Source organism: Thunnus maccoyii, chromosome 12, assembly GCF_910596095.1.
Source record: "Thunnus maccoyii chromosome 12, fThuMac1.1, whole genome shotgun sequence".
Taxonomy (NCBI): Eukaryota; Metazoa; Chordata; class Actinopteri; order Scombriformes; family Scombridae; genus Thunnus; species Thunnus maccoyii.
The window spans coordinates 17,684,498-17,700,196 of record NC_056544.1 but is presented as its reverse complement, the minus strand read 5'-3'; the positions used below and the strand labels follow the sequence as shown (position 1 = coordinate 17,700,196).

Genomic DNA, 15,699 nt, shown 5'->3' with positions numbered 1-15,699 from the left:
TTGTTTATTTCAGACTGGATTAAATATGATGCACTGAAGTGCAACACCTGTTGAGTGCCACGGCAAGACATGGTTTCTCAGTTTGTGACTTAAAACACCGGACAGACAGCAAATCAAACCTTTTAACTGTGTTTATTCATTGGTGCTCACACAAACACATTCATAAAACCTCCCACGTACAGTAGCAGCATGGACCCAAAAATCTATGTCATGATGGCCAAAGCTGTTACATGTTGAGCACAACTAACCATTGTCCTGCAAAGAAACAAGTATTGACTATGTTAAGTTTATAAATAATTTGTTCATGTTACATTATAAGCAACATGCAAAGCACAACAGAATTATTTTTTAAAAAATGTACAATGTTGAGATTAAGACGGTAAAGCAAAGTTTTACCAACCTGACGCCCTTCACAAGATAATTAGTTGAGAATACATTTAAACCATTTTTACAGAGTACAACAATGTTAAAGTATGACAAATACACCATTATTAGGCCCATAAAAATGGAATAAAATGAATCAAGTAAAGAGTGATGGTCAGTGCTTCTTATACTACCTGTTACACATTGTGAGCTAGGTGTGCCTCCTTTCTGTGTCAAACCATCTACTGCGATTTTAATCAAGCTATATCTAAATCTTTTTGTTATTGCTACATATGCCTCACAAATTACCACTTCAAAAAGTCTTACTGAATGATTCAAAGTGTTCATAGCCCTTCAAATCTTGTATAACTGCAAAAACAGCAAAAAGGAAAAAAAAAAAACAACCCAAAACACTACAGTTAAATGGACAAATGGACTTAACACATGATCCCGATTAAAATGTAGCGACTAACAGAAGATAAATGAGGAAAAACACACTGAACAGAAAAAAGTCTGAAACCTTATGTTTAACTTACAAAAGAGCATACAAAATTATGCTCAATTGTGTGTTTCAGCTAAGAGAGGAAACTGGCTAAAAACTAAACCAAAGCCTCACACAAATTCTGTTTCTAGTAGTCATTTGTAAACATTCATAAAAGTCTACCTCAGGTTCTATAAATAAGGTTCAGGTGAGTTTGTACCTGGTGGTGTTGATGGGTGTGGGGGGGGGGGGAAACTGCAACAGACTGACAATTACAGCCTCCGTAGAAGCTAAATACTCAAAAAATGTTACATCAAAAAGGAGACAGATTGGTTAAAAAACAAAACATGGGTGCAGGAAAACAGCAAGTCTGAGAGCTGAAGGTGGAAAACTGGATTCAAAAAATTATTCACAACACTTAATTTCCATGGTATATTAACATAAACCAAGGAATTTACTAAAATAAGCGCTGAACATTCTGCATACAGGTAATCATGAATTCATTTTAAAATGTAAGCTTATGTTTTGTGGCTGAAGTTGTGCTGAAATGGATCGGGGGGGGGGGCAGGGGGGGGGGGCAGCAGGGGGTGAGTGAGTAGGGGGGGCATGCCAGCGCCACTGTTCCACAATCAGTATGATAAATATTTCAGTTCACAAAAGTGCAGCAATTACAGAAAAGGGTCGGGAAGTCCGGACCCCAGACCCCGCTGGGTTTCCAATACTGTTCACTGCTGTCGAGCGACGATGTGCTCACACGCCTACAGCAGCTCTCAGCTCCGTCCGGGAATACCTCTGGTCCCCGTCACTGTCAAAGCACTCCAAGGTACGAGCGCTGGGAGTTGACGTTCCAAATACTTTGCTCAGGTCTTGATAGGTCAGTCCGAGTGAATTATGTCCGACGCCTGCCTGCTGGAAGATTTTCTCCAGGTCTGTGAACAAGAGTTATTTTCGTTCAGAAAGATTAAAAAAAAAAAAAAAAAAAAATCAGGTTGTAGCTTTTACCGAATGCTATGATAGAAAACTTTGTAGAATTAGTGTGCACCTTTCAGAGAACTGACACCAGGCAGGGACACCCTCTTTGGGCATCTTGTCTCAGCATTTCTCTTAGTGCGGTTTGGAGTTAAGAAGCGTGGACGTCTGCTTGTCTGTGGCTCTGGCAGTGGTGTGGATCTCTCTGTGAAAATAACAAATAACGTGAGGCAAAAACGACCCAAAAAACAAACAAAGACTGTAATAAACTGCTTTATCATAGACTGTACCTTGCACATCCTCAGGTGTTGCTTTGATTACTGTAGCTTCTTTCACCGTCTCAGTTGCTTGATGTGGCAGTTGATCTTCTGCGTCATTGTCCTTTAACTGTTGAGCAGATGGAAGATCAAATGTTAAAAGTGTAAACTGGATTTTTAATCACTTCTTAAAAAGCAGAAGGTAAGTATGAAGCTTAATACGACTCACGCTTTGTTTCGACCCGTTCTCTAACGACGACACTCTTGCGTGAAGATCTGCGACCGTAGAGAGGAGGATGTGGATCTGCTCATCAGTCCAGGTGTGGTGCTGCTCCTCTGTCTTGTTGGCCTCGCTGACTGCTTTTCTCAGATCATTTAAGTCCTGTGACAATAAAATAAATCCATGTAAAACAACCTGCAGTTAACGGCTGATCTGCTAATGAGATTTCTGAGAGATCAACAGGCATCCGGTTACTAGTATACAGATCATGTATGTGATCAAGTGTCCTTGTCAGTTGCCAGACAGAAATAGTATACAAAGTAATTCATATTCACAGGTTTAAAAGGGTAACTACACACTCAAATTCCCTGAATGTCTTGTTAAGCTCTGAATATAGCGCAGTTACCTCCAGGCTCACGTGTCATGTTTACTGCCAAAGAGAAGGAATAAATCTCCTGTTCATGTACAACGTCGCCTTTCGGCCGTCGCTTATCAGCATTGCTAACGCATACGATACAGTTAGCCAGTGTTCTACTATTTATACTTAGCATTGCATCTGGTATATGACTTCGGAGTCTTGCCTAATATGTCACAATTAGGGAGGGGCAAATCAAATCCAAGTAGACAGAAATAAGCTAAATTTGAGCAGAAAAAGCATTTTTTTTACACTATATATGGGTATCATAGACCTATGTGATTATGTGTACAGTGTAAAAAAAAAGAAGAAGATTTTATGTGTAGTTACCCTTTAAGTTGACAGCCTAAAATCCAAAGTCAGACTGGCTGGCAATTCATCCCTGACCACATAATTATTGAGGTTACCATATAAGAAATAGATAAAAGCGTCTAATTATTTTCTTATCCTCTTTTATGAGCCTAGTTTGCTTCTAAAAAATAACGTAGGGGGAAAATTTTCTGCAGTTGTCTTTAATATTTGACCCAGTTTTACTCTGCAAACTAAAGCGTCTAAGCTCTTAAAATAGATTAGCACTTGTTTCATGTATTATGAATGAATGCATAGATCCAAGAAATGACAGGACCTTCTTAACCTCAATGACTTTTTCAATGTAAGCTTGACAAAAGCTGCAAAAACATGCGTGCGTGCGTGGGTAAACAAATAAATTAATCTGGCAGTGGCAAAGTTCATTGCGGCTTCTGGTTTGGATTTATGCCACAGCTAAGCAGATAAACAGAATCATCTTGGCCATATGCGAGTAGATTTGCCTCATATCTCAGCAAGACAAATATGCACAGGCACCACTACAGCTAAGTACTGACAGGTAGTACATTCGACATTGGTACATGAAAGAAAACAATTCATTAACTTAAGCGCAATGCAATGTTAGCACGTGCTACACCCCTCTCTGTGCGTTTATACATGAATGATACATGTGGAGAAAAGCAGCCTCTAGCAATATTTTCCTTGAGTGTAGAGATGTAAATAAAAAAAGACAAGCTGTCAAACAAAATAAGTGAAAACCATCTTTGACTTCGGCTCATGAAAAATCCATCGGCTTTGCTCATGTGAAACACCAGAGCTTTCAGTGCTATACTGTTTAAGAAGGAACACATCTTGTGATTTTTCTGTGATGTCTGTCAGCCGCCCAAAACTCTGCATTTAGATTTTAGTAGCTAAACATAAAGTTAAAATATCCAGTAAATCTGTTCTCGTTTACTATTCTGCCTCACATTTCAGACTGGAGGACTGAAAGTATAAAATTGTAATGCTGAAAACGTGTAGCACGCGACCAGATAGTGTAAAAGATTTAAATTATGTTAATAGAATATCTTTAAGAAATGGAAGATATTTAGACTTTTTGGGTAAAGGCCCACAAAATGATCCCAGAGGAATTACGAAGATGCATATATGAATCTGTTGAGGCCTGTAGTTTTAAATCTTATTTTATCTGCACTTTATCTGCATACAAACTGTACACAAATGTATTGTTTAGATGAAAAAAAAGAAATGTCATTAGCGTGACTTTACCATTGTCTTCTTCAAGCCATCGTCATCTTTCTTCTTATTTTCGAGGGCTGCCTGCATAGTCTTCACATCGTGTTGTACACTTGTTAGTGTGCTGCCGATTGTAGCAACACTCTGAAAAGGAAAAACATGCTGCACGGTCAATAATGCAAATCAGATGCAGATGTGAGACCCACGTTTTTTTCAATCAAATGTCTCTTTTTATTCCACTTTGCTATGCCTTTACCTTTTGAAGCTCTTCAACTGTTGTGGGTAGGCTGATTAAATCAGCCGCTGATTTCAAGTTGGCCTTTAAATGGTTTACAGCAGAATCCAGCAAACTGATCTGCACAAGAAAAATGACAAAAACTATTCAACTACACCTCTAAGATAAAACCGTCAATCTTTTTTGCCACTGCAATTTTACCTTCCTCCAAAATACTTACTATGTCAAGGTAAAAAACATGTTTTTTTAGACTTAAATGTAACTAAAATCAAACATACATGAGAAGTACAAAAGCATTTTACTCCAATGATTAAAGAAATTAAACTGTACACTAATGTAAAACTGTACATGAAAGCAAGAATCATGTTAAGCTGTGACATACACTGAGTTCTTGCTTTATCAGTCCAAGTTCTCATTTCAGAATGAAAATAATTGCTACTGTAAAAAACAGTAACTACACAGAAACACGCTGTGCACTTGCTCAGCTAGTTCTCTAATTATGGGAAGGAGATTTGGTTTACTATATCTATATTACACAGCTGTTGTAGTAACTGTAAAAATGCTTTCTGTACTGCTTATGCTTATGATTCTTAGTCTACACAAACCAAAGAAAAAAAAAGACTTGCACAGCCTTATGTCTCAACCAGTAATGTCACTATTACTGTTAACATAATTTCAATTCTTTGTGTTACTACTGCAGGGTATCTCAGCTGCAGGGTATCAAAAGTACACTTAAAATCAGTCTAACTAAATATGACCAACACTGCAAGTCGGGATATTCTCCAACAGTTTTTCTAGTTAGTATATGACAGTGTGAATTGTAAAGTGGTTTCAAAGCCTTTTGGCAAAAATGTCAACTGACCTTTCTGTTCATTTCTGTCAGGTTAGACCAGAGTTTGCTCAACCCCTTGTCCCCGTTCTCAATATCGTCAAGCTTCCTCTCCTTGTTTTTCAGGTCCTCACTTAGTTTTGGTATTTCACTTGACGACACCTTTTGGCTGGATTCCACTGTTACAATAAAACATTATAACATGTTAACAGTGGTGTTAAAACAACACAGCAGGCATGTGTCCAAAGGCCAGTGAGATGTTTATGATCATCACAAGGGAATTGTAGGTGTCTTACTGCTGTGCAGCTTTTCTTTCATGGAATCCAGATCTTCTTTCAGAGCAATTTGCATCCATATGAGTCCAGCACAAGCCATGACACAGGCAGCTAGTATGATGAACAGAAACAACGGGTAGCAGACATTGCAGCACTGCGTGTAGCTTCTTCTGTAAAGCCAAGAAACATGGTAACGTTAGACATGAACACAGCACAGCTTCATGTATTATTGATGAAGGAGATATTTTCAGAGGGCTGCATGCTATGTCATGAGAATTATGAGCATTCATGCAATAATGGTGCTCTAAAATATTCACTATATTTCACAAATATTCTTTCTGCTATCATATCATACTCATAGTACTGATTATTTTTAATTTGGCTGATATCATGCCATATATATTCCACTTGAAGAATGTCAACAATAAAGGCGGTTTGCTCCAGCACATATCTTACTAAAATAATCTTAAAGTCAAGATTTCAGATTATTACTGTCGTCATTATCCAGTACACTTGTGTAAAGTAAATGTTCTCTGGTTCAGTGTTTGGAAGCATATCTTTACAAGTTAAATAAAAAAAAAAATAATAAAACACACATAATTAAATAATTGGTGTAGTGCGAAGCTGCTGTAATAAATGCATAACCAATTATTTATATCATCTTAAAATCCTGTGCATTTCATCTACTTTTACTTGGTAAAATTAGGCAGCATACTACATTCACTTCTCATTTTCTTGTTAAATTAAACGTGTCAGTTTTACAGGCTGGTGCTCACACAAACAAAACTTAATCAAATCGATCACTCACTTCCCAAAGTTTGCTCCGCTGCTCAGGTTGTTGAACTCGTCGTCGTCCGAGCTGGAGTCCGACTCCGAGTCCGGCGGCTCGGTTCGGAGGAGTCTGTGACCGGACCCCTTTTTGGTCTTCTTTCTCTTACTGTCCCCGAGTCCGATCAAGGCGTTCAGCTCCTTTCTCTTCTTCATCTTTTTCTGAGGGGTCAGCGAACCCGCCGAGCCCGATTTAAAGCCGACTAAATCCAATGTTTTGTCCAGTTTGGTGGATGATGTCGTTTATGTTTCAGCTAAGCTAACTTAACGTCCTCTTGCTAGCTCGATTTTCAAAGCAGGCAACGTCGCTAACGGATAGAAACACATCGGACTCTGCCGACTGGTTGCCTCGTTGATTTACATTCAAACTACAAAAATGTTTAATAGCTGATCAGCATAGCGTTACTCTCCTAAATAACCGTGTCTAAAACAACTTTTTTTCCGACTAGCTGCCGGGTCAACGCATACGTTAGCTAACCGTGCTAACGCTTGCTAACAGTGACAGGCTAACGCTACCGTACTATCACATCGTCTCAGCTGGGTTTAAAGTTACCCGCCCCGGCGTCGCTCATTTTGGAAACACAGTCAAAAGTCTTAAAATATATTTGTGTAACCCAACTATCCTAAAATCAAAATATGCGGCACTGTGTGTCCAGCTTCTCCGTCCTGCTGCTTGTATTCGTTAGTTGCCCGGAAGACGCATTTCTATTTCCGCTTTCTTGAGCGTGCGCGCTGATGCCAACTTAGCAATTTTGTTGCTAGATTTAACAACTTATTAGACTACTCTGGCAACTTTTTTTTCTTTCAGAAAGCACGTAGAAATATATTTAGCTACTTTTATTTGGAACCTTTTAGAAAGTTTTGATAAGAGATCAAACACAAATGCACGCATTTTTAGTCTAAATGACACTGCCACACACTGAGAAGTGCATGAAAGTGATAAGAAGTGACAGCTTCTCTGTAACACACTCATTCACAATACACGGTCTGTCTGCCCACCCAGCCGAGGAGAGGAAGTATATCCAGCCGCAGCCGCAGCACAAACGTGCAGTAGTGCCCTGCTGTGCACCGATCTACTGCTTTGGCGGCTGGTGACTCAAAAAATTGGGGAGGACAGGAGGAAAACCAACATGGAATCTTACAACAAACCGCATCAAACTATATCATTGTCCCACCTGATGAAATCGGAGGGGTGGGAAACAATTTGCTTTCAAAAACAAAAACCCCTGAGTGGTGAAAAGGCTGCTTCATTTAGCTACATTTAGCGTACACATATTGTCTCTAAAAAAAGAAGAGCTCATTTTAGCCGTGGAGTGGCTCAAATGTGTCATTTTACCCACAAAGTGAAATTCAAATTTATGATATTGTTCTATTGTGAGAACCAATTTATTATCTCATCAAAAACAGACAACATATCACATGATTAACACGTGTTTCCTACATATTTTCTTAGTATACAGAAATATATAAAGTAGCACAAAGCTTATACTCCGATACGGGTTGAAATCAGTGCTGAATACTAGAAAGATTGAACACTAAAAACATTCACAGATATAAAAGTGTAGGTTCACATCAGAAAGTATTAATGCATGTATCTGCATGACTTACACACTATTATCTATATGCACGATATACAAAATATAGTCTACAAAGCTGACATGTTAACACTGGGGGGTGTTAACATGAACACAAAACTCACGGTAGGGATCGTATCATGGATTTGAGTCACGGATCAGATTATTAGGATCAGCGAAAAAAAAAGGGGAGAAAAATAAAACTTTGTTTTCCATTTATTCTGTAACACACTTACAGCCAGAAACAGCAAGGAACTTTTGCCCATGGTCTTAAATGAAAACATTTAAGATGTCCAATGTTTAAATAAAATAAAATATATAAAATATTTAATGCTCAGTTTTTGCAATATGAGGCATGAAACCTTCCTCTTTTAAACAGTGAATGAAACAGCCTCTGTCCACATCATCAAAACCTGATGATAACAAACATTCACCGCTAACGTCAGTTAGCAGCTACTAATAAGCTGCTCAGCTGCAGCACATTAAACAGCAGGTAAACACAACTCAAATGTCACATCGGACCTGTTAGATGCTGGTTTGATCGTTGCTCTTCAAAATCCCTGTTAGCAACACGCTGTCTGCCCATTAGTTGTACTTACAGCAGTTTGTTTACTTTGTCTTAAATGAGACATTACATTTTGCAATTAATCCGCAGTTCATATGCCTGCCGAACCGTGGGGGGCGATCAGTACGGATCACGGATCAACTACAATCTGTTACACCACTAGTTAACACTTGTTATTCTAGTTACTTTAAGGTTATTACTCGATATACGGCTCAGTTTAAAAACGAACTAAAGAAACTGTCAGAAGCAATCAGCCAGACCTCCTGCACTCATTCACTAATCATATAACATCAACAGGTGACTGAACAACCACTCAATTAAAAACGAATGAATGAATGAGTCCAGACAGCTCACTGTAACTTCAACAAGCAAACTAACGTTACCCACAACGCATTACATGATATCTGCTGCATTCTTGTTAAGGAGATAAATTCACACAACAGCCACACAGAGAGACATTTAACCATCAGAGATTAAATTAGCGACCAAAGAGACACAGAGAGAGAAGCTGTATCTGACTCACATTATCTGACGTCTTCATATAGGCCTAGTCATAGTATTCATGTCATAACATCCATTTGTGGCTGTTGGTCATCTTGTCTGTTAGTTTACAGAACTTTATGGCTGCTGCTTAACCAGTCTGATATCATTAGCAACAATGACAAACAAGCAAACTCTGGTTGTTTCTCCAGTTGCTTCTCTCTCCAGCCTCCCCGGCAGCGTCCTGCTGCTGTTGCGCTGCCCAATCCAGATAATTTTTCCCATTAGCTTAACAACAGTCCTTAACAGTCCTTCCATGGATGTATAAAGAGTCTTTCAGGCTGCTACAACAAGCCAGCTGTTGCATTGGCTAACGCAAGTAGCTATCTACTGCTGCTACTTTGCTTTACAGTGGAGAGAATTGAAGAATCTGGAAACTCATTGGACCAACTCGATGTCAATATTGCATTCTGGTTGTTGATTGGTAAGAGAGGACAGCCTCCCTTGGAGCTTCATTTTACGTGTCATGGCCAATCACAGATGTTTTTTCACAGCATGAAAAAAAAAGAAATACATTGAGTCCAATGTAAGAGATCCCGCCCTGCGGCACCCGTCCTCCTCTGTCCCCCACTCCACCTCCACCACCACCACCACCACCACTTCACACACTGCCCTTTCTCCTCCCGCCCTGCAGGTGTCGCTGTTGAAGCATTTTAACCAGAATTTCAGTAATGGATTTTTTTCCCAAAGAACAGAGAAAAAATACTTTATAAATACTGAGATTTGGTAATGGTTTATTTCAGCCAAATATTCTTTTTTATATTTTGATCTCCCTTTTGCCTCTCAAAAAATAGTGGAGGATCAACCTCCTCTGCCTCTATGGACCAGCCTCCACTGATCTACTGTGGGCAGTAAGTAAGTTATTGCTAAGAAGCTTTTCCTTCTTGTTCCCACAATTGAATGTTTGAGCTTCACCGTGCAGAATGATGTATATGCAGAGTTTGTTTTCACATTCATCCGTTTAAAGTGGAAAGTTTCTCTGTGCTCATTGAAAATCCAATTTTAAGGGTTGTGCCTACAAGCATATGTGACATCACAATTAATTTGGCAGCCAATCCTGGTCCAATATTCAATTTACACAAGTGTGATGTGGAAACTTGAAGCCTCCAGTGCACATACACTGAAAATTGACTTTACAGTGAAGTTCTTCTGTGAGGTAGATAAAGCCAAGATTAAATGAAAAATGCCTTTTTAACCCTTTTAGATCACATCCCCGGTCATATTGTACACCTATTTAACAATATATACCAAAAACATTTTCTTTGTGTTCTTATATCAACATCCAATCATGTTTTTTGTTCCTGTAAAACAAAATATGACATGTGCTCACATAGGCTTGAACCAACCAATTTCAACCAATAATATCATGACATCCACCCACGACCAAGTGGGTAGGTCCCAGTCTGAAAAGTGAAGCCAGTGTGGAAGAATGCACATTTCACGGTACCTTGAATGCACCAACTAGAATCTGCTACTTGAAAGAGGACCATTCCTGCAGCACCTCGTTACTCTTTAAAAATTTGACAGCATGGAGCTGCTAATTGGCACATGCCACAGGCCACAGGCATCTAAAACAAACATATCTGGCTTCTGAACCAGGCCCAAAGCTTGTCCCTAGTCAGTCATGTCTACCCCTCTTGTTCCTCTCCTCTTCATGGACAATATTATGAGCCCAGGACAATATTATAAGCCCCCAGTCCAGCAGGGTTGTCCAGGTCTTGGTGGAGCTTTGACAGGAAAGACCCAGGTGGCTGATGGTCTCCAGCATCTTTAATTGCTCGGAGGCAGGACATTGTTACAGAGACCTAATAACAAAGACACAGAGTAAGTGTAAACGCAGCAGCAGGTATCTGGTTAGTATGAGCAGTGTATGGTCAATGGTGTCAAAAATAAATACTGGAAGGTACCTGAACTTTAAGAGACAGGAAGTTCACATTTTCCCTCTGTAAAAGGGCCCTGAAGGAGACCATATAAGCCACTCCTGATGAAGAGTCCTTAGGGCACAGGGCGAGGTGGTGTGCAGCACATGCAGCTGATACCAACCATGGGAAGATGTCCTGTAGCTGCTTGGCCACCCCACTCTCTCTCCCTGTTTGAGGACAAACAATGTTTTATATCATGATTTAGTTTTTAAGCAGTAAATATCAACCTTGTTTTTGTTGGTAGTATACCAGTCATGATAGCTGCTCCATCTGTCCCCGGGCCATAAATCTTCTGGATGGGAATGTTCTTTTTTGTGAGGATCTCCCTTATTGCTGTGACAATGGTGTCCGCTCTGCCATCACTTACTGTCACCAGGTCCAGAAATTGTCAGTAAACAGCCCTTCCTTGTCCATGTATCTGATGAACAAAGAGACATATTAAACATAATGGACATGATGTTCAAAATTACTCTAAGTCTTAACTGTTGTCATTCTCTGAATAAAATTATACCTAATGTGAACATCAAGCGCTGCTTCTTAACAGACACATCCATAATCTCGTCCACCTCCAGCCAAATTGCCACAGAGGCACTGATGTCTTTGAGGATTGGCTCTTTGACAGTGCTCAGGTTTCTAGTATCTCATCCACAATTCTGTGCAATGTGTAATTGGTTGCCTCTCAATCTTCCCGAAGAACAAATGAGCTTAGATTAAATATTACAAGCTTTGTGATGATGTTGATTAAAGAAAGGCAAGCATTAACATTTACCTTTAACTTTTCAAAATACTGGCAGCCAAGTAATTCAGCAGGCTCCAGGGGGTCTGCGTAATTTGTGTGATGAGCCTGTTCCTTTTTTATGAGGTCGTAGAGGCACTTGAAGCCACCAACCGCTGCCTCGTATTCAAGAACGACAACAGCGTCAAAGGCAATCAGCACTGAGGACCCCGTTCAAAGGTAAAAAAAAGAAAAAGGTTCTCAATCAAAGGTGGGACGAATTTTAATTTAAGCCTGAGAGAGTGTCCACCCCAGGCAGCCCTGCCATGGCACTGGCCTCCCCCACTAAAACCTCCTCTGAGCCTATGCACCTCTGGGAGAAGTCGAACAGAAAGACACTGCTGCTAGTGTTGCTGTCAGTCAAGAAGCAGAGCTGCCAGCACTCAAAGCAGAAGAGGTCATCCAGACTGTGCAGGCAGAAGCAGGCAGCCCTGTCACACTTGAGGCAGCAGCTTTAGCAGGAACAACCACCCTGAGTGAGACACAGGACGTGAACGAAACAGCAGATGCAAGTGATCTCCACTGAAACAGCTAAAGTTGAGACATGTCCTGAGCTGCAGATACAGAACACAGACACTCCAAAAGAAGCAGAAATCTCTTTGTCAGAACCTCCCACTGTTGTAGAAAATATAAAGACAGACACAGAAGAAGCAGCAGCACACAGTGCAGCTCCTGCTCCAGATCCTGAACCTGCAGCAGAATGTACTGGCTCCCACACTGCAGTGAAGAGACAGCTCAGACATCGTGTTAGCAGTGTAATGGAGCAGGTCTAGTGAAATAATAGGTAGTAGTTAATGATCAGAGACCTAAGTGTTGTCTGCAGGCAATGTGAGCATGCACAATAACAGCAGCCATGTACACAGTATCTATGTCCCCAACAAGGCTCCTATTAAAGCTTGGAAACAGTGAATACTCACACGGGCTGGTCATTAAACATTAGATTGTGTCAGAAGTCAACCATGGTGAAGTTTCCAGTGCTGGACAACTTTGATTTCAGCCATCTGGAGCTGTGGCCTGAATGGAAGCAGAGGTTCCACAAGCACTGGGTACTTGGGAGTGAAGCCGAACACATCATTAAAACCTTTGTCTACGCAAACAAGGGGGATGAAAATGTGTACAAAGTCGTACTGGATAAACTGGACAAATATTTTGTGCCTAAAGTCAATGCGATTCACAAGAGGACAAGATTTCACCAGCAGGCACAGAAACATGGCGAAAGTGTGGAGGAATACATCCACAGTTTATATGAGTTGGCTGAGAAATTGCAAATGATGTCAGATTTAATTTTGGGGAAAGCATGCAGACAAGCCAGGCAGTTAGAACAGATCAGACAAGGACAGATTTCTGAGAAGAGTGGAGCTGCAGCATTGTGTGAAGAGACGCACACACACAGAAGAGCTTACTCTGTGCGGCCAAAAGGCACATTCAAACCAGAGAGGAGAGACTGCCAGGGAAGTTATAGGTCTCTCAGACACGGGAAATACAGTTAAAGGAAAGTGCTTGAGGTGTGGCAAGCAGCACGCCAAAAATTACATTTGCACGGATAGATGCGTAGAGTGCTGCAAGTGCGGTGAAAAAAGGCCATTATGCTGTTATGTGTCACACTCTACAAGTCAGCGATGTGTTTATGGAGCATACATGGTACATTATCTGGGACGCTAATTTCCCAACCTAGCAGATGTCACACGCCCACTCAATGACTTTCTCAGGGCTGACAAAGCATGGGTTTGGAGCCCAGCACAGGAATAGGCTTTCACAAAAGTCAAACAGCTGTTGACAGAAGCACCCATGCTAGCCTTCTTCAGGACCACAATGGACAACTACAACCGGTTGCATACTGTTCTCGCACCCTTACAGATGGTGAAATCAGGTATACACAGATTGAAAAGGAGTGTTTGGCTGTGGTCTGGGCATTTGAAAAGTTTTCAAAATACTTGTACAGCCTGGATAACTTCACTATCCAAACAGACCACAAGCCATTGGTCCAACTCTTCAAAATAAAGGACTTTGCAGTGCCACTTTGTTGTCCACGCTTACTCCCGAGAATGATGAAATTCAACGAAAAAGCTGAGTATGTCCCTGGCAAACTGCTTGTAGGAGCTGACACACTCTCAAGACCCCCTTCTGCATTGCTACACCTGGAGACAATTGAACTGTCAGACAACATACTGGCCCTGGAGGAAGCCACACAGGCAGCATGGCCAATGTCATGCTCATGTCTGGATGAGGATAAAGAGCACACAAAGGATGACCCTGAGCTACAGTTAGTGATGCATTTTGTGAATAATGGCTGGCCAAATTATGCAAAGTGCCAGACAGCATTAAGCTGTACTATACAGTGAAAGATTCTCTCACAACATGCCACAACTTGCGTCTCTATGGTGACAGGCAGAACAGACAGAATTGCCATACCCAAATGCCTGAGGTCAGAGATAGTGGAACGGCTCCACGATGGTCACATGGGCATAGTGAAGCGTGCCAAACAGAGCATCAGGTGGCCAAGCATTGGCAAGGCTCCGCAAAAGTGTATTGAACACTGCAAACACTGCAAAACCTGCTCAAAACAGAGAGCTGCTCATGAACAACTAATTAGAGTTTGTGATTGGCACTGGCTGAATAGACAGGTGTTAAACCTCCCCTCAAAATCCACTGGCCTGTAGGAGACGTTAACATTCAGAAGAAAAACTCATCTCACAGTCCTGTTAAATTGTCCCCTCAAATGTTTTGTCTTCTTTTAGAGCCTAAAAACCATAAATACTTGGCTAATTTTAGTCTGATGTTTCAGAAAGATTAAAAAAAATCAGTTTTCATTAAACTATAGTTTAACTGCCAGCACAAGCTTTTACATTCAACAGTGAAACAAACAAGAACATCTCAAGTTATTTTGTCTGCATGATCTTAAAGTCCTGCTGAAACTGTTTTTATTTGGGAAACAGAGAAGCTGATCACTTCAGAGAAAACACTATTAAAGTTGAATAAAAGGTCTCTGACTGGAGGTTTTCAGCCAGCTGTCAGTTACAGTGGGGGAGCCTGTGCAGAGAAATTGATTTTTGGGAGAGGAACTCAGCTGACTGTGTTGACTCAGGTATGAAGGAAAACTTTTTTAATACTTGCTGACCAAGAGTTGGTGGCATGTTGGTGGCACACACACAATGATTCTGGTTTCCCTTATTGATGAGATGTTCAGTTTCCTGCATATTCTTGATGACAAATGATGAAAGGCCTCTCCATGAGCTCCGTGGCAGGTGACTGGCCTTTGTAGAGTAAGTCTCTGATCACCTCTTTATGAATTTCAAGGTATGATGCTCTCACCAGGTACTCCTAGTTCTGGGAGCATGAAATGTGACTGAAGATGTGGTCTAATGTGTTGCCGATTACTCCTTTCTTCTGTGGATCATCTCTCAAAATTTCAAGGTATGATGATTTTAACTCTAAAATGATGAGTTAATCCAGTTTTAAAGTTAATCCTAGTTTGTGTAACACTGTTAAAGTTGAATAAAAGCTCTCTATATCTACTATATCTCTATCTACTTTATCAAATAATGTTTTTAATTTTTACAAGATTATTATGTCGTCAAAGTTTGACTGAAATGATCCGGAGAGTCACTGATGTTTTAGTCTCAGAGGAGCAGGTCGATTAGATCATAATCATTAATTTATGGCAACTTTTATAATCAGTGAATCATCTTTAATAAGTTCTTCAGTAGAAACATTATGGTTCCAGTTTCTCTATAGTCAAATTTATTCCTGGGGCTAGAGCGGGTGACACAGAATCAAATTTAAAATTGCTGGCTAAGTATAAGCGTAAATATGGTACAATCTTTATTCATGTTGGCGGAAATGATTCCCGATTACGCCAATCGTAGGTCACTAAAATTAATGTTGAGTCGGGGGGTACATATGCAAAGACAA

The 15,699-nt window shown here is 40.4% G+C and overlaps 1 protein-coding gene across 1 annotated transcript; it reads right to left on the bottom strand.

Moving 5' to 3' along the window:
* Positions 1-116: 116 nt before the first annotated feature.
* Positions 117-7,374, bottom strand: efcab14 (EF-hand calcium binding domain 14). Its single transcript, XM_042429812.1, has 9 exons — positions 6,392-7,374; positions 5,605-5,753; positions 5,342-5,487; positions 4,501-4,599; positions 4,278-4,388; positions 2,300-2,452; positions 2,104-2,200; positions 1,887-2,018; positions 117-1,773 (listed from the first exon to the last, which is right to left on the bottom strand). The coding sequence occupies exons 1-9, from the start codon at positions 6,565-6,567 to the stop codon at positions 1,595-1,597; spliced, it is 1,242 nt and encodes a 413-aa protein (XP_042285746.1). The 5' UTR covers positions 6,568-7,374; the 3' UTR covers positions 117-1,594.
* Positions 7,375-15,699: the final 8,325 nt, after the last annotated feature.